Consider the following 19,858-nt stretch of genomic DNA (forward strand, 5'->3'; position numbering starts at 1 on the left):
ATTAAAAAATTGAAAAATAAACGCTTCTTATTTTTTATTATTATATTTGTATCTTTAAGATGTTAACGGGGTGTTGAAAAATTAAACCGACAAACTTTGAAAGGAAAAAAGAAGTAGATGTCTAGTAAAAATTATATCTACTGATTAAATACTTTGGATAAGCAATCATAATCTAAGAACAAAAATCTATATCTTATTTATTTAACGTGTAAAAAATATATAAATAACAAATATTTCTATTCTAATAAATATAAATAATAAAAATCTCAGTACCCTCCTCCCTAATATTTCATATGGATATACATTTTTCAATATTTTACATTAATTTTTACATTAATTTCAAATAAAAAAAATTAAACATATAAAGCTTTCACCATTCTAAATTAAAAATAGAATTATATAAAGATTATTTTGCGAAGATAGTTCGCAGTAATTAAAATTTGCTATTAAAGAATACAAAACGTGCACAAGTGTCAAGCATTTATATAGTAAATAAGGTACTGGCAAAAAGAGCATTTCACGCACTTTTACTGACAATGAGTATCTATAGAAAAGGCTAAACAATAAAAGGCAAAAACGAAACTCAGAAGTGACGAATAAAGAGAGAAAGGTACGGCGAGGCTTAAAAAGAACGTCATTGTTAAAGATCCTAGACAACGAGGCTAGTCAACTCTTTGACGAAAGAAAAGCGTCAGCTAAATGATGAAGCGGTGAGGTTCCTCGTTCGAGCGAGGATTTATATCGCTGTACACAAAACGAGCGTAAAAGACAGTCCATGATATACGAACCGTGAATCGCCATGGTGTGAAAAAGGATTATCGAGCCACTACCTCATGTGGTCGATGCAAAAGAGTAAAAACCTGAGGTATATACTGGGTGTTTCTAAAACTATGTCAAAGATTTTAAGGGTGTATTCTAGGAGTCGAAATAAGAAAAAAAGTTCCTATAAACTCGGGTCCAAAAATGCTTCCAAAATTGCAAAAATCCATGTTTATAGGAACTTTCTCTCTTATTTCCCTAAAATACGTTCTTAAAATCTCCGAGTGTACTCAATAGGAGTCAAAATAAGAAAAAAGGTTCCTATAAACATGGGTCCAGAAATGCTTTTCCTCCGAGTTACAACCTCCTTGAAGATGAGTAAAAAATCGACAAATGTTTTATTGTAGCTTTCGGAGATTTTTTCACAAATCGAGAAAGAGACTTTTAAAACAATCTGTGAAAAGAATTAGAATACAGACTTAGAGGAAGAGCATTTTTGGATCCATGTTTATAGGAACTTTTTTCTTATTTCCCTAAAATACGCCCTTAAAATTCCTGATATGGTTTTTGAAACACCCTGTATATTAATATCTCTTTCTCTTTCCCTAAAAAGCATAATTACACGGTTATGAACCCGTGCGCGTGGATCAAGGGAACGAATGAACCGATGATTTATGAGACCCCTGGGTAAACAACGACGGTGCGAAGAAGTCAAGGTTCCCAACTCGAGATACTCGATCAGGTGCATCTATTACGGACGCAGCACGTGGCTGATGCAGCGAATGTACATACGTGCCTGATGATTGATAGTCCCTTTGAAAATTCTCCAAAAATGCGCAGCAAAAAATCTCTCATTTATTGGACGTTCTTTCGTTTACTTTCTTTTAATCATTTATAAGTAATCACATCGCACATAAAATGCATATTAATTGCAACATGTAATGCATCTACAAATTCTCTTTTCAGCCCTCAATCCATATCTTACTTCGATATATTTTTCTTGATCAAAAAAAATTGAGAAAATGTTATCCACGCACAATAAGATTGTATATTAAAAAAATAGTTAATTGATAATAAAAATAAAATCACGTGAAAACTTAAATTTCTATATGTATTCAAACGTGATCCGAATCGCGCAACAGGTGCGTTTCAACTTAATTGCAAGAAGACTGGCTGCAGTTATTAATTTTCAAAGTGGAAAGAGCGTAGCGAAAGCAATCCTGTGTGTGAATCATCGTCATTCAGTTATTATTACATTACACCTGAATTAACTTATGCGCAATACAGAATGTGAAACTGATGAAAATAATTCACGATATGTATCGCGCGCGTGTATGAAGGAAAGAAGATTGTACGTTCGCCCGTTTGCGCGAAGAGGAGAAACGAACGTAAAAAGATTCGCGCCTGGGAAAAAGAAATCGGCATTCAGATTTGATAATTCGAACGCATCGCGCTCGCTCGTGCTTGAGCTTAGAAAGTAGACTGGAAATGGCTAATTAAAACGCGTGAAAGAAGACCGCAGATAAACGTACAAAGCAATGAATGGAGAGATACTCCGCACACATTTAAAATACTATATATTATTATAATATAAAGACATTCATTATAATATAATATAAATTATTATTTATATTATATATTACTTTATATTTATATTAATACAATATAAATTAATATACGTCGAATACATCAAAGAGACTTAAATCTATATTTTCGAGCAACGCAGTTATATTAATAGCAGGATTTATTTATTGCGTAAAACATAATTAAGACTTGGAAATAATTTTTTTTAATTTTTAAATTTATATGTTTATTAAATACTCCTGGATGTATAAACTTTTACAATTGGAGAGCTGGTAATGACGTATAAAATTAATGATTATTTTCACAAGCTGCGTTCAATGATCTTTCTCGTAAGATTGATAACTTGTATTCAAATTACGTGTGTGCGAGCGATAAATAAGAAGGCGGATACTATATAAAAGCGTACGAGGAGGAGAGAAAATCTCGTGTCCACGAAGCGTTTCGTCATCGTGTCGCTTGCCTGCGGTTATCTAACGCCTCGTCGTCGTGCAGTGCATTTACACCGGAAACACGATCGCCGGAAGTCATCGCGTAGGGGATTTCTTTTACTCTCCGTTACATATTCACACACTGCCGGGAGCATCGAGGTACACGACCGCATTTCAGATGAATCGAGACGCGGAGGAAAAGAAATTTTCCTCTGAAATGCCCTGTCAAATTTTCTTTTTTTTTTTCAAGGGAAAAATATATAATATTTAAAAAGAACCAAGAGAGAGAGAGAGAGAGAATTACGTAAATTGATTTTTATTAAATTATTTATTAAATTATAAAACTTCGTTTCCGTATATAAAAGAATGATCAGAGAAAGTGTTGACTTTACAGCTCTGAAATATTCTACCCGTTTCCGGTATTCCTTTGTAAGTAACTTTCGTTCTTGAATTTAATTTTCTAGGGACGCCTGTAAATTATTGAATGATATTATGGCCAGAGAAAACGTTCGCGTTAATCAAGATCGCTTCTAGGCACTGTTGGTGAACGGGACTTTAATCTCATTCTAAGACGCGAATATAATTCTCGGTGTCTCCGAGAGATTGGCAGTTATCTCGAACTTTACTGCTCGACTATTGAAGCATATAATAATGCTGAGCTATATTAAGTCCCCTCGATCACTCGATGTATCGCAAGCAGATATATTGGTCTTCTGAAAAGTTGCTTCGGTCACCATATCTAGATACTAGTATCGAGCACTATTGCGCCATAATACCAGTTTGTTACTGCTGCTATAACTGCTATTAGCAGAAGCCAACGTAACTTATGACGACTGGAGAGATCGCGCGCGGAATATCAATTAATCGCAATACAAATTAATATGGCATATACGTAAAAAGACGCGCAGCGATCGTTAACGTATATATACGCTCGTTTCTATTAATAGATTCTAACTTTTTTTTTAACCGGTACGATTAAATAAGTACAAATCAGCTGATGCGGTGTGCTTCAGTGCTGATTATCCAAGTTAATTCACACAACTTTCTCATTTCGCATTGCAAAGTTTATTCGCACTCGACATTCCCGAATTCACGTCGCAATGTCTGTTACCAAAACTCTTTTCGAAAGAGATCCACTTAGATCTTGCAAAATACCTCACAGGACATCCGCGAATTAAGTTTCAAAAGTGTAACAGATAATAAAAAATTTTGTAATATATTGAAAGAATTTGTATAACAAATTTTTGAATTCCAAATAAATGCTAGAAGAACGAGGGGATTTAATGACATAACATTTATCCGAAAGAGCGAAAGGATTTGTCGATATATGTAAATGAGATTGCATATTCAATTTTAAATTATTAGACTTTCACGAAATTATATTTTCAATCGCGAATCCGGCTTTCGAAATTGTTCGCGATGTAGCCTCGCAAATCACACGTTGCGTCTTAATATCGAAAAAGTGCGAGATCGATTTGATGTCGATCGCAATCGATCGATACGCGCGTCTTCTCGGAAAGAGGTAGGCAATAAAGATCAAATCGCACGATCGGCGTGTGTGAAATTAGTATGTAACTATTCCTCCTCCTTTGGACAATCCGTATAAGGACGTCGTTCGCATTGTTCTCGATCGTCTCGTATTTTTCCCACACGTCCACTTTCGCGGCTTCTCCCTCTCTTGTCGAGAATGCGAGATAATGTAACACCGGAAAGAGCAACGTTTTCCTTCATGAATGATGGAACATCGCGATAGAAACGTTCGTGGAGTTTTAATTTGAAAAAATTATTCCGATGAAAAAAAATTATAATTGTTCGATACAATATTCTCATTCTTGGAAAACGCGAAACGACAATTCTATATATCGCTATCCGTAAAAAAAAAAAAATAATTTAAAATTTAATCCATTCCTATAAAACCTCCTGCAAAACGAACGCTAAAAATAAATTAACATAAATTTCACGACTAATAAATTTCTCCACGATAACAACTCTCTTAAAAAAGATGTCGTTTCGTAAGTTTATGTGCTAGGGAAGATGTAGTATTTTTTTAATGTGCAACTGTTACTATGTAGAAGTGCTACTATGTACAAGTAGCCAGGAGAAGATGATAAATCGTCTACCTCCCAGGGTTGGCTGGACGCCAGCCAGCCAGCCCTGACCTTATAAACACTTTCGAATGCTCCAGTCGCACAACTCATGAGTCTCTTTCAAGCGACTCTTAAAAGCGAATTAAATAGCCCGAGGATAAGGCTCAGGGTCGTCAGGATCAGCTAACCTTTCTCCTCTTGTCATCGACAAAGCGGCTCTTAAGGACGGTTATTCGCGAATTTCAACCGCGCCTTCCAGCCAGTATCCGCGTTCAATGTTAATTCGACTTCGTATTAACTTGTCAAGCTCTATGCACAGGCAATGTAATTAATTAAAAAGATATTAAATACACGAGAAAAAATTATCTGTATTTTTTTATATATTTCTCGGATTGAATATATTTTTTCCAGATAAATCGCGTTCGCCAGGATTCGCGACTTTAATGATCCTTGTTAAAGTGTGAATCGCAAATTCTATGCACGGCAATTTAATTAATTAAAAAATAGTATATACACAAGAAAAAATTATCTGTATTTTTTTATATAATATTTCTCGAATTAAATATATATTATTTCCAGACAAATCGCGTTCGCCAGGATCCGCGACTTTAATGATCCTTGTTAAAGTGTGAATCGCAAACTCTATGCACGGCAATGTAATTAATTAAAAAGATATTAAATACACGAGAAAAAATTATATGTATTTTTTTATATATTTCTCGAATTAAATATATTTTATCTAGGCAAATCGCGTTCGCCAGGATTCGCGACTTTAATGATCCTTGTTAAAGTGTGAATCGCAAACTCTATGCATGACAATTTGATTGATTAAAAAATAGTATATACACGAGAAAAAATTATCTGTATTTTTTTATATAATATTTCTCGGATTAAATATATATTATTTCCAGACAAATCGCGTTTGCCAGGATCCGCGAACTTTAATGATCCTTGTTAAAGTGTGAATCGCAGAATTACACGATCCTTATAAGAGTTTCGGGAACAACATGCTATACAATGCACAGTTAGGAAAAGCGTGTGCAATCGCGAGCCGTCATCCTTGAACGCATAATTTTTTTCCAAAGTTCAAGGATAGCTCGATAAGTCGCGTCAACCTCAACGGCCCATTAATCATGCGCGTATTAGCATAATGACCGGAGGGAAGCGAGATCGTAACACGAGATGATAACACGATAAACGTCGATGAGCAGCCGATATAGGATTATTGATCTGTGATGAATGCAGATTCTTGCCCGCGATACAAAACGGCCACATCTTTAGATTTCTCTAATTTCCGCGTGCAAAATTAATGTACGGATAATTGTAAGCACATGATACTTAGTTAAAAGTAGCAGCATCATATAGAGCAATTAATTATCATCGTCGATAAGTTGACCGTTTATTTATACTGTATATTTAGAGCTACTAATGCAGCTTTAAAATAACAACAGAGTTATTATTATGGAAATCTGATAGTTTCAATAATCAATTATATAAAATTATTAATATGTACTGTTAAAAAAATAATAGCGCGTAAAAATAGATCATTGATAATGTAATATATTAATTAATAATATGTAAAGAATGAAATAATATATTAATATAAATTTTATGAATTTTGAGCAAGTTATATATTCTATGTGTATCAAATAAAATTTTTACAAAATATATTTTTATAAAACAGAATAATGTGAAAAGTCATATTAAATTTTAATATTATTATTTTGATAGAATATTTAATATAATGTTATGAATTATGAATAATAATTTATTACCCAGAATTTTTCCGACATATAAACGTGGTTTTAACAAGATAATAATGCATACCGCAATAATGAAGGATTTTATATTTTCGAAAAAGCACTTACCTTCGGATTTTAGGATGAGGTCCTTTTCGTCCACAGCAATGCACGGCAAACGGTCCTTCAGCTCCTCGATCTCGATCTCCAGCTCGGTCTCGTCTTCGGGTCGGATGGTCCTTTCGTCTAACAATCCTCTCTCTCCTGCCAACGTCTCCTCCCTCTCTCTAGGAACGCTCTTCGACAACGAAGAGCCGAGCGAGGATCGCTGTACGTTCCTGATTTCGTCCTGTTGCTTCTTGGAGGCGACAGGACGACTGGGCTTTCTGGATGGAACAAATTTGTCTATCTTGATCTTGTCGAGACCGGACGACGTGGTCTTCTTCACTTCCGACACGATTCTCGGCTCCTTGAACCTGATCCTGTCCACCCTCGGATCCCTGATATTCGGGATCGTGATAAAGTTGTGTTTCTCCTGCTGATCCTGCGACACGATCGGCGTTTCCTCCCGCTCGGGTCCAGGACTGCTGATTCGCTGCTGCTCCTTGTTGCAACTGGCGATCCTGCCGATCTTGCTCCAGGACATTCGCGTCGCTTCGGACGGTTTCTCGGGCGCGAATATCACGTTGTCGACGTTGAAGAGCACATTCTTCCTCTTGCTCTCGAACACGCGGCCGCGCTTCAGGATGCTCTTCAACGTCTGCCGGGCTTCCTTCAGCCGCCTCGGCGGTCTCTTCGGCGATATCTTCGGTATCGGGATCCTGGTGACCGGCAACGGCGCCTCGTCAACATCGTCCTCGTCGTCCTCGTCGTCCGAAATTTTTCGGGGCGCGTCATTGAACACCCTGATCCGTTGACCGCCGATCGCCGCCACCGAGCTCCTGTTCGGTATCCTCTCGATCGACTTGACCTTCGACGAGTCGAACAGGCTGGACGCCGTCCTGAGCTCGTCCTGCTCCAACGCGTTGTCCGACAAATCGTCGCTCAGGTCGTCCTCGTCTCTCTGCTTCTTCAGCAACAGATAAGGATTCACGTCGCACTCGAGGATGCTCCTTCGCGAGTCCGCGGAAACCGATCCTTCCTTCCAATCGTCCTGGCCGCTTCTCCTCTGATTCGTCTCTCTCGGTGACCTTTTCGGAACGCGAGTGAGCCTCGCGGGATGAATTCGCGGGTGACCTTCCGCGGTGTCCTCCAGCATCCAATCGTCCGAGGTGCCGCCGTTGCTGGAGAAACCGGGTCGCGGTTTACGATCGTCGTAGTTAGGGGCCGTACTCGGTTCTTTATCGAACCACTCGGATCTCGACGACGATGCGCCCTCGGCCTTTCGCTCCTTCGCGACAACCCGCGAAAGCATGCTCTGGCTCCTGGAATCTCGCTGCGAGGACGAGCGAAGCGGCGAGATGCTGCGCGCCCGCAATCTCGGCTCCACCAGTCGGTTCCGGCGCATCTGATCGTACGGATCGTCGATCGGGGTCCTCAACACGCCTAGAAACAGATTTATAAACCGTTTGTATAATATATCACGGACGTCCGCAAAGGAGGCATTAAACACTGAAATGTACGTGTATATTTAATATATAAATCGCTTGCCAAATTAGGTATTTTTTATTCTAGCACTTGAAAAGGACCACAATGTGGGTCGAAACGTAGTGTGTATTTATTTTCAATAAATGAATAGCCAGTTTTTGGTCGAATTAAATTGCATTTTATTATTTGTGAAAATTTTATCACTGGCGATCAACAATTAATTGTGAAGATTTAATATATAAAAATGAAAATAAGAAATTTAATTTAAAAAATTTTTCTTTAATTTGGTTAAGAAAAAAATCCTATATGTTTTGTACTCGCGAGAGGAAATCGCCCGGCGGCTCCCGCGACTCGATTTATTACAGCAACCTACATCGGCCGCGAAAAAAATTTAATTTCAGTTTCTAATCCATATATATTATTTCGAGGAATTTTCCCCGCGGCGACACAAGATTTCCTCCCGGAAATCTACGGGGCATATATCGTAAATGTGGGCCGCCACTTTGGGAGCGTGTATTCTATTCACGTCGAAGTCGATGGGTTGAAACTTAAGATAATCTGATTTTTATTTTCAATAATATAAAATAATAGAAAATAATTTTCATATAAATTTCATATTTCAAAATAATTTAATCTCAAGGAAATTGTTTTCCAAAAATTATCAATATCTGTCATGGCAGGAGAAGAGCCGATTAAAAAATAATTTTTAGATTCATATGTTTATATATGAATCTTTTTATTCATTTCGATGAATAAAATATAAGCTTTCATGATAGCAGCTCACATTTATGATATTCAATTTATATTCTGAAAGTGATGAAGCACATTTATTGTGAAATTTAAGTCTCCTTAATTCTTAGAGAGAGATCCCTTTACAATTTAACAGACTGCGAATTTATTCAAAAACTGAATAATTTTATATATAATAATGTTTCATTTTGTCATAATCTAAAGCAATTTGTTCCTGAAATAATAAACGTTATAGAAACAAAAGACCATTGTATAAACATGCGTATATAAAAAATTGTATAACCATTTATTAACTATATATTATCTTTACTTTCCCCTAATGAAAATAACGCTGCAGCTAATAGATTTCGCGTTTACATTTCACGTCGATGGTGGGTCGATGCAAAACGGAACGATCCAATTATCGTCATTCGAAAATCACTGGAGTGCAAAGTAACAATTGTCCGAAGCATCGCTACTACTAACATTTCTAACGATTCGCAAAGTATCGCGGTTCAACCGCGGCTCGAAATAAACGGAGAAGCGTGCAGTTTAAAACAATTTAAATGCAAACTAAAGCGCACAGGTATGCGAGAGCATCATCGTCGAGCGAGAGATTCAGTTATCTAGCTCGCGGCCGAGAACTTTCCGCGCTTCTCGTTTGTATGCACGCTATCTCGAACGCGAACGAGGAGAAAATCTCTCTAATACGAAGCGCAATTAGAGCATGAACATCATCGGCGAGCAGAAGGCTTTTACACCCCGCCCTCACTTATCTCACTTACATATCTCGCCCTCACATATATTATATAGATCCCCTTTCAGTGATACCTCTTTCATTAGCACGTCTTTTGAAATCGCTTAAAAGAACAACGTTCATATAATTTAAACATTTTTTGTGTATAATTATTAATTTAAAAATTTGATTTTTCTTTGAAAATCACTTTAACAGATATTTAGGGTGAGTTATAGGAAAGATTCGTATCGTGCAATAAGCATCTTTTCTAGATGTATATTTCAAAGACGTGCAATATATATTATAATATATTATATACGTCCTTATACATTTTTCGAAAAAATTATGCATGTGTAAATGAAACATCTCTACGAAATATCGGAGAGAATTTTCTCTTAAAATTCACCCTGAAAATCATGGAAAAAACTATGTATATATTAATATTTTTCTAATAAAAATATTGATCAGAAAAACTCATAAAATTCCCCCAATACCATATTGACCGAATTACCATGATTTTCAGAGTAAAAATATCCTTCTCTCTAATAAATATTCGAAATATTTGCAAAAAAAAAAAATTCTCTCTGTCTAAAACAGCAATGATCGACTCACCGGCGAGACTGGGTCTGGATCTGGACGACGACGGCAGCCGGCAGGTTCCGCCTAGGGGCAGCCCGGCGACCCGGTGGCCGCCGCACTTGCGGCAACTGCCGAGCTTCCTGACGGTGCCGGAGAGGAATTCCGGGCAGGAACATACCACGAGCAGCGGTGCCGCGCCCGGTGGCGGCGGCGGAGTCAGGAACGGCCGCGGTTGTTCGATCCGCGACGATCTCACCGTGCCGTAGAGCCACGGATCGCCGCCGTAGATCATCTGGCGGGAAAAGATGCTGCTGCCGCTTATGGTGCCCCAACCAACGCCCTTGCCCGAATCATCCCCGGGATTCTGCTGGTGCTGCCGCGACAGGCCCAGCCGTACGCTCCACGACTTTTTCCCCTTGCTCAAGGTGTCGTAACTCTGCAATCGAAGAAGAGATCATAGTTGAGTGATTTTTTTTTTGTAAAATATAAATAGAAAACTTTAATGTAGAATAAAATGAGAGCGGGCTAATTAAGAGCCGAATAAAATAAACGGTGCGCGAACTTTTTTTTTTGTTAATTTGTAAAATTTATTTATTTAGAACTCGTACGTTCCGATCTTAATTTAGTACCATCATCAGCAACTTTTAGATACGTGTAAAATAAATTTTATGATGTGGTGGATTATTAAACTCGTATACGGAGAGAATTTTCTCTTAGAATTTATCCTGAAAATCATGGGACAATATGATATTGGAAGAATAAAATAAATTAAAAATAAATTAATTGAAAATATAATAAAAAATGTTAATATGTACATTGTAAAATTAATCAAACATATTTTATATCTTATTGTAGTGAATATTAATCAGAGAAACTCTTATAAAATTCTTCCAATACCATATTGGCCCACGATTATCATGATTTCCATAGTTAATTCTAAAAAAGAATTCTATTTGTGCATAATTTGAAATACAGATTAAGTAAAAATAATTTTGTAACAAAAAGAAATTCCATTTTATTTGTAAATTTTTTAAATATTTGTTTACAATTGAGTAAGAAAAGAATTGTGGACAGATATCCTACAATTTTTCCATACATAAATTCACATGTTTTGAACAATTGGATCACAAAACATGAAGTATGTAATTTTTTTTGACATGATCATTCTTCTTTTTTTTTTGACTGTCGGCTGAAGTACAAGTCGGGTACAAGTCCACCGTGAGAAATATGAGTGTAATTTCCTATAATCTTTTATCGCAGAAACAGAGCATTATACAATCTTCACTCGTCCACTTTCTACCGTAATGGTATATCGTTCGAGATACATCAATTGCTGCAAGGATACATTACGTTACCACGAAACGTCCAATACATATATATATATATATATATAGATTTTTCTTCGACGTGATCATTCGTTTCTTTGGCTGCCGGATGGAATCGGAAAAGCCTCGTCATAAGAAATCATCCGAATGTATTTGCGACGTACGATCATCCGCGACATTCTTACGGTAATTGGCTGCATCGGTAATTACGGATGCATCATTCCGCTGACTTTCCGGTTCAATATATCGCGCTAGCTGTAATAACTTCCTGGATAGGAAAAACACGCGAGGTCCCGAACGACCAGAGTTATATTCAGACACAAAACAGAATCAGCCATTGTTGCCTCTTGTCATTGTCCAGGCCATCATTCTTCCTTTCTTCGGGCTGTTTACCGAAGATATGCCGTAGGCATGCATACGACAACGGTATTTACGCCCGAAGAAATGAAATTCCGATGTATATTATGCATATGGAAACTGAAGGCGACAATAAAACGTGCGTGTGTTTCTAAAAATACACACCTTCTTATGTCAGACTAACATAATAGTGAACAAATATTTGTTATTAATTCAAAACAATATGAAAATATTTTTTACATTTAGGCTCGTTAACCACATTAGCTATAATATGTTGCCAATTGGAAATAAAATTTGTTAAGATGTTATTAATATATGTATTAAAGAAATTCCAAAGTCAAAGATATGTAATCAACGTATCAACTGCAAGTCAATTTACTCGATTATTTCCGTAATTAACTCCTCTATCAGTGGATAATTTTTCATCTTTTTATCGATATATGCACAAACAGATTTTCTCTTACAATTAAAATTTACCATGAAATTCATGGGACAATATGATATTGGAAGAATTTTATAAGAATTTCTCTGATATATTTTTACCATATAATAAAAAATATAAAATATGTTCGATTAATTTTACTATGTACATATTATTTTTTACCACAATTTTCAGGGTAAATTTTATAAAAAAACTCTCTTCTTGGCGTGAGTACCAACTGTACATTTTGACACTTGCATTGCGATAATTTCTGTATAGCAACTGTTGGGCATTAAACATTTTCCCACTATATTTAGAAGATTTCCAAAAAAGATTTCTGGTCCTCTTTGTATTTTGTTTCGGGCGGAGAAAAATCCCGGTTTTTAACATTTAACATTTTTGCTTTGGATATCTGGTTCGTTGACAGAAGGTTAATCAGAGTGTCCAGCAGACTCAATGAAAAAAAATTCCCTGACTTTTTCAGATTTTCCAAGACCAGAAATTCATTTTTTCCCTGACTTTTTAGTATTATTTTTTTCCAAATATATAATTTGCATATATCTATACGATAAATCAATTTAATGTTAAATCATGAAACTCAAAAATTTAAATTAATTATACAATCTGCATTACGTCCGATAATCGAAACAAACATGTCACTATAAACTATTTAAATGATCACCTTTTTTATTTATATTATATCAAATTTTTTAGATTTGTCTCTATCGAACACATCGAAAAAAAATAACACGACGATGAAAATATAAATTAACGAACACGCTGTAGATAAATCGATTTTTAACAACACAGAAAATTAGTGTGCTGGGAGTCGAGAAAAAGTTTATATTTATATACTAACAAATTTCAAATTATTGAGATAAATGTGAAAAAATCCAGATAAATAGAAAAATTTCCTAACTTTTCCCTAACAATTCCAAATTTATAAAATTCCCTGACACTTTGTTAATGATCAATTTCACTTCTCTGATAATAATCAATCGCGACGTACACCTTATCACGACAGCGAGTTCTCGCATCGCGCATTATTAATCTTGTGGAAGAACCGCAAAAACATAGACTACGCAGCCTTTCACCCCGACGTGTCACGTCTCGTCCGCGATTTTATCCGCAACGGAAATCGCTTTGTATTCGACGAGTATTGAAAGAGTGACGGATCACTCGTTTCGATTTCCCTTTAACAGCACGTACGCAGCTCGACCTTCGCTCCTCGCGTATTTTTGCCTTTTCTTCCTTTCCAGGAGAAGACCCTCGCGAATCAGCGAGTCCCTTCCGCAAATCACGCTGCTTCTGCTTCAGCGTCAGCCGAGAATTGCATTCTCCGAAGAAGGAAGACCGGAGAAAACACTCGCGATGCGAGCTCCGGTAGGCAGGTAAGTTGTGCAAAGAACCATAATATGGAAGAAGAGAGCCGTGGATGGGAAAAAAACGAAGGAAGACAGAGAGAGAGAAGGCAAACGCCGTTTCAGGGAAAGTGAACGATGATAGAATCGCTCGCGATCGGCAATTTAAATTCGCTTCCCCTTTAGAGAAATCGCAGAGATAACGTCGCGCACGTCGCGTGTTTGCGATGTTGAATCTCGCGAGAAAAAAAAAAGAGAGAGAGACAGGAAGAAAGATTTTAAACAACGCGTGGGAGGAAAGTGACCGAAAGAAATACATAGATTTGATTTCCTGTTTAGCACGGTTTATCGATTTAGATTTATATGTATTTCTGGAGAGATGGAGAAATTTTCTCAATACAAGTCCTCTGAGATGAAAAAAATTATTAAAGGGATATCGATTTTAAATCTATAAATTTAATTATATTCTTCAGAGTAATATATTTTTGTTAGAGAGAGGAGAATAAAAACAAATAAAATAAAATAAATTTCCCTTTTCGGTTACAATTAATATTTTTATCGCACAATAATTGAATTTTTCTCAGCAAGGAAATTTCATACAATAAATCGGAAAAGAACATTCGGAAAGCAAGACAAAAATTGTAAATTAATGGAAAAATCATCGAAGAAAACGACAATAAGAATAAAACCAGCGCGAATTTTGAAAAAATTAACAGTCAATGAAAATTATTTGCATTGAAAATTCTGCGACACAAAAGCCTCTATCTTTTCTCGCGACCATCGAAACACATCCGGAAACGAAATGAAGAGAGAAAGAGACGTCTCTCGAGGAAGGCATATGTTAAGAAAATACAAGAAGCTTATATCCCAACGCGTCTAAGTGCGAAAAAACCGACCGGCTTGGAGAACCACGCAAGGGAAGGCTAAAAGGAAGAAACTCAGCGAAAAACCTTTTGTGCGTGTAAGTGTCTAGTTATCAAAGCGAACCCCTGCGTTACATCTTTCCGGTATAGGTTCTTCGAGGAAAAGAGAATCTATGCGCGAAAAAGCATTAGTATCAAACTGGCGCTATCTGCTACCTAACAGCTGATGAAAATCGCTCCTATCGAAGCAAACGGGATAGTAAACGGTTTGTGGAATAGCAAACTACGAGGGAAAAAAAAAATTTGCGATGGAAAAATGTTTCGTACCGTTACTCCTTGTTTACGGAATTTCGCGTTTATTCGTACACCATAAAAAAAAAAGAAAAAATTGCGCGCGTCTCGACACACAAAAGAGGAGAGATTAGATCGAAATAGGTTCCCGCGCGAACGAACGAGAGGATGCTGTTATCCTTAAAAGCCTTAATTAGATTTTCTTAATCGTGCTGATGTTAGAATCTCGGCCTAGCTGCCTCTAATATCTAATCCATTCAGACTCCGTTCAGTTCGCGCTTTATAATTATCCTTCGCGCGCTTATCTCTGGATCTACGCACTCGCAGTTTCCGCCGATGGGTACACATGGATGCAACGTAGAATACGTGCATGTATATATGTATACGCGAAATAAGGCCTACATCTCTCGGAGAGAGAGCGGGACGCGTCGATTTGTTCGCGACACGCGCTCTTGAAGACCGAATCTAATCTGCGATCTACCGAGAGAGTTTGCGCCCGATATATGTATATTCTGTCTCTCTTTTTTTCTCCTTTATGCAATGGCAAATACAGATTCGCGACGGTGACTTATTTTGCAATTCCGGTTGCGAATGGAAAAAAAGTTATATATGCGTGTCTTTTTTTTTTAATATCTATCTGCGTAAAAAAAAGATTATTTATTGCTCGGTATAAATCCTTTTTATAACGCGTCCTGAAAACCTGTTAAAATGTTAAAGGCTTATTTCGAGGAAGAGTCAAATTTTAAATTAAAAGTCACGTTTTTCACGAAGAATATGACAGCATATTTTTCATCTCGTACTTTAATGTAATTTGATACACTAAAAAAATTTATTAAATTCGAAAAGATATTTATTTCAATACTGCCAAATAAATCATTTATTTGAAATTATAATAATATTGATTTGATGTGAAAAAAATGTATTCGATATAAGAAAATTCTTTTCAAAACATATAAATATTTATTTCAAATAAATAATTTATTAGGCAGTACATTAAAATAAATATTCATTAATTTAGTATTTTTTTTTCAGTGTAGTCATACTGATGTAACGATTTTATCAATCTTTACATAGACTTAATAATCATCGCTCTCATCAAATATATTTATGTATTTAATAAATTACATAAAAGTGCTCTGTAACTAGATCACTTTTTACTAATTATTAATTGATCGGAGATATAACAATACACCAGCGTCTTTATTAATTTCGTTAGATGTAAAAAAAATAATATAAAGATTACTATTCCGAAAGTGCTACGCGAAACCAAGAAAAGTGAAAGTGGGAGGTATATCGGTTAACGCACGTTAATATATTGATTACATACAATTTGTAAATTGAGTCAAGTCGCACGAATGATACCGAAACTGAGCAGAATTTATTAGGTTCAAGAATGCATGAAATTGCGGTAATTAAAGAACGCAATCGAAACTATAAAGCGCAAAACGATATGAATACACGCAATATAAATTTTCGAAATAAGAAAGTCCTCTCTATCAAATCTGCTCCCATTAATGCCGCTAATTGTAAAGAAATCTTTCATACATATATATACATATATATATTATTTTTTCATAAATACATTAGCATTCACGTGATACTAAAAAAATTGTTATTAAACGATTCTCTAAAAAATTCTTTAATCAATTACACATAACCAATATGCCGGGGGCGAAAACGTCGACTCTCATTTTGCATTAATTTTGTATTAACTTCGCAATTATTAGAGCGCAAAATTCGCGCTCGCAGCTACAAAGCAGCTGCAGGAGCAATGCACGACGAAGCGCATGTAAGGTCGGAAAATGGGGCAAGCCTCGAGGGCGAACAGCGAGGTGCACTTTACTTTCTCGTCCACATGCGGGACTTTCGTAAAAATCCTGTCCCACAAGCTCACGTAAGAGGGGCCCCGGCCAGTCGAAAAACAGAAAGTAAACTAGCATATATACGCGAGTGCGAGAGCGGCACGTATATGCAGGTAAGTATAGTAAGTATATAAGGTGCACGTAGACGCGGGTCACCACGCCTGCATGCAGCTCGCAGGTGCAGGCGAGAATGAAAACGGGCGTGGTTGACGAAATATCGGCCATTCCCGATCGAATCGAAACGATCTTTATTGCGAGAAAATTGCCTCTCGTGAGAGAATAGATGTTTCAACGATAATTTATTTTTATTTTTATTTTTTTTTTATCGATGCGTCTCTTTTTTTAACCGTTCGATTGTAGTTAAAATTTTTCTACACTGATAAAAATTATTAAATTAATAACTATTTTTTGGAAAGATCTTCTTATATCGAATAAATCTTTTTTCACATCAAATCAATATTATTTAATATTGATTCGAATTTTTTTTTCAGTATATAAGATAAAGTGTCACAGCAAAGTGGAATTTATTATTCACAAATTTGTCCAATTTTTCAGAAATTTGTTCCACTACGATTTTATACGAAGATCTGTTTGCACAAGCTTACCTGAAGAATGTCTCTAAAAGAAGCAACAATCTTTTACATTACAGTGCATAGAAATTTCTTATTTACGTGAAATAAATATTCATTCATACGTAGGCTCGCGATGCATATACATATGTGCATCTGATTGGAGGACATATATTTCTCTCGCAATCACGTATGATTACGAGATCTTCGATCATTTCTCTTGTGCGATATCTCGTTAATGCAACAGCCTAAGCTCTTTTCATATCGTCATAGCGTGCGTCTACTTCCTTTAAAAGATTATCGGCTCAAGTGGCCACGATCTTTAGATGCGTCTCTCGCGAACGGCTCTTCTTCTATATTAGTCTAACTACTCTTGAGAAAATACGAGACGAGATCTCTTCACTGAAACATATACTCGCGTGTAAACAAGATCCAACTTCGCGAAGCTGGCCACTTATTGCGTAACATTTTATTGAACATTTGAGATATTCGAATACGTGATTAATTAGCAAGGACACAAATTTTAAATAGCAAAACTGTAAGTTATCTTTTCATTTTCTCCTGTCTGTTTCTCTAGAAAAGAAATTATTGGTCAATCATTAGACTTAATTTTAAAAAATTAAGAGATAAAGATACCAATGGATCGAATTGCCACCAAGGTTTAATGTTCCATATCTAATCGATTAAAGCGTGAAAATGTCTTAGAAAAGCAATTCGATCCAAGTATATTTCACTTTTTTTTTAATTATGAGACACAGATATCTAGAATTCCTTTCGCATCGATCTTTCTCTTTGTTAATTCATGATGTTTATCAATCTATCCTGATATAGGATCCTTATATTTAACTTGTTTGAAGGGAAAAAAGCATGAAATAGGCATCTAGTATCTCTGGAAGAACACGATCTCGCTCTTGATAAGCGCTAACTAAGTTTAATTCATAAAGCAACACGAAACAAATAAATATTTATCTATTTTGAAAAAATGTTTCTTATATAAATATTTTTTCACATCAAATCAATATTATTAGTTTGAAATAAACGATTTATAAGTCAGTATTGAAATAAATATTCAAATTCAATAATTTTTTTTCAGTGTAGCTTATTCCTAACCATTATTCCTAAAAAAAAAAGGTGGAAAAAAGAGGAGACGAGAAAAACGGATAAAACGAGACAGGTGAAAGAGTTCTCGCGTGCTCATCTCTCGAGGTCATCTGGATACAGACAATCACGAAGGGAGGAACGTAAACTCCTCTCTGCCAATTAATAGCTGTAATAATACTACTGATCTTTTCCTATAATTCATTTCGCAAAACGATGCATTCAAATCATCTGATTGCAAATATAATTAGTATCTATAAAATATTCATCGATCATTTAATTTACACCTTAATATCTTAATCACAATATCTCGTTTTACATAATGTGTTGACTTTTAACTCGATTCAACAATACGATATAAAAAGAAACTTCCGTACTTTTTTTACATACTTTTAATAGGTGCCATACATTTTTTGCTCGTCTAAATTTTAATTTATATAATTTTTGTTCTCCACAAAAAAGAAGGATCAAAGGTAGACGACTCTTTCTGCTGGAACTATGTGCCTTCGATAAATTCCCGTCATTAATAATGAATTGTGTCTCATGCTTTAACGTCACGAGAAGTTTTAAAAAGCGGCCTACCGCGGTTCCGTGTCGACAATTTTGCCTTTCCGGATAAAAACCGCGTCTGTCACGCTCAAGCGAGCGTACCTTTCCGGCTCCGGGACTCGAGATATCGATATATACCGAGACAGGCAGGTCGACGACTCACGCGGAGTGAGAAATTATCTATTCCACCTCCACACGAACAACGACATGACACTATCTTTCCTGAGAGGCAAAAGCCGGCGCGCCCTTCTCTAATACCATCGGCTATCCGCCATGCCAATTGTGCAAAAAGCAATAATCATAATTCCAGTCATAGCTGCGGTAACAGTTTTCATTCTGCCCGTTACCGCGAGAATTACCACTTTACTTGCGCGGAGAAAAGAAAGGCAGCTGCGAGTGTCTCGAGTGAAATATTCTGTGTCGAAAACGTCTTGACTTTGTTATACTTTAACCCTTCGAAAATTCAGCTCGTACAAGAAGATAATATATTCGCGATTTTTGCAAAGGATTTCTATTCCTAAAGACTATCACGCGTCTCTTTCATTTAAAAATTTCTTAAATCATTTAAAATGTTTCTTTCTTTAAAAATATTAAGATGCAGATGCTTTTTTAGAGTTATAAATAATTTATAATTCTGGTACATCTGTAGTAAACTTCAAAATAACAGATCCTATTCTTTAGACAATCTCCTAATTAAAAAAAGCTTGAACGAAATTTGTATCCATTAGCGTCGATAGAAATGAAAATATTGTAAAAAAGGCAAGATTAAATAATTAAAGACACTCGTACATAAAGAGAATGGTAATATTATAACGTCAAAATAGTAAAGATATATATTAGCTGTTACTGCGTGTAATTCTGTGACGTTGAGTGCATGAACACACGTTTTTCACGCGTCACGGAGCAAACTATAGCCTCGAGGATGGCTGATCAG

The 19,858-nt window shown here is 36.1% G+C and overlaps 1 protein-coding gene across 2 annotated transcripts in view; it reads right to left on the minus strand.

Moving 5' to 3' along the window:
* Positions 1-19,858, minus strand: part of RhoGEF64C (Rho guanine nucleotide exchange factor at 64C) — a 121,674-nt gene that overhangs the window by 8,561 nt on the left and 93,255 nt on the right. For both annotated transcript variants that reach the window (XM_029319520.2, XM_029319519.2), the window contains 2 exons: positions 10,262-10,664; positions 6,727-8,142 (listed from right to left, as the gene is read on the minus strand). In XM_029319520.2, coding sequence (XP_029175353.2) covers positions 6,727-8,142; positions 10,262-10,664 — 1,819 coding nt within the window. The remainder of the gene's footprint in view (positions 1-6,726; positions 8,143-10,261; positions 10,665-19,858) is intronic.

The sequence above is a fragment of the Nylanderia fulva genome, unplaced genomic scaffold (assembly GCF_048542155.1).
Source record: "Nylanderia fulva isolate GAGA-0341 unplaced genomic scaffold, ASM4854215v1 Scaffold10, whole genome shotgun sequence".
Lineage (NCBI taxonomy): Eukaryota > Metazoa > Arthropoda > Insecta > Hymenoptera > Formicidae > Nylanderia > Nylanderia fulva.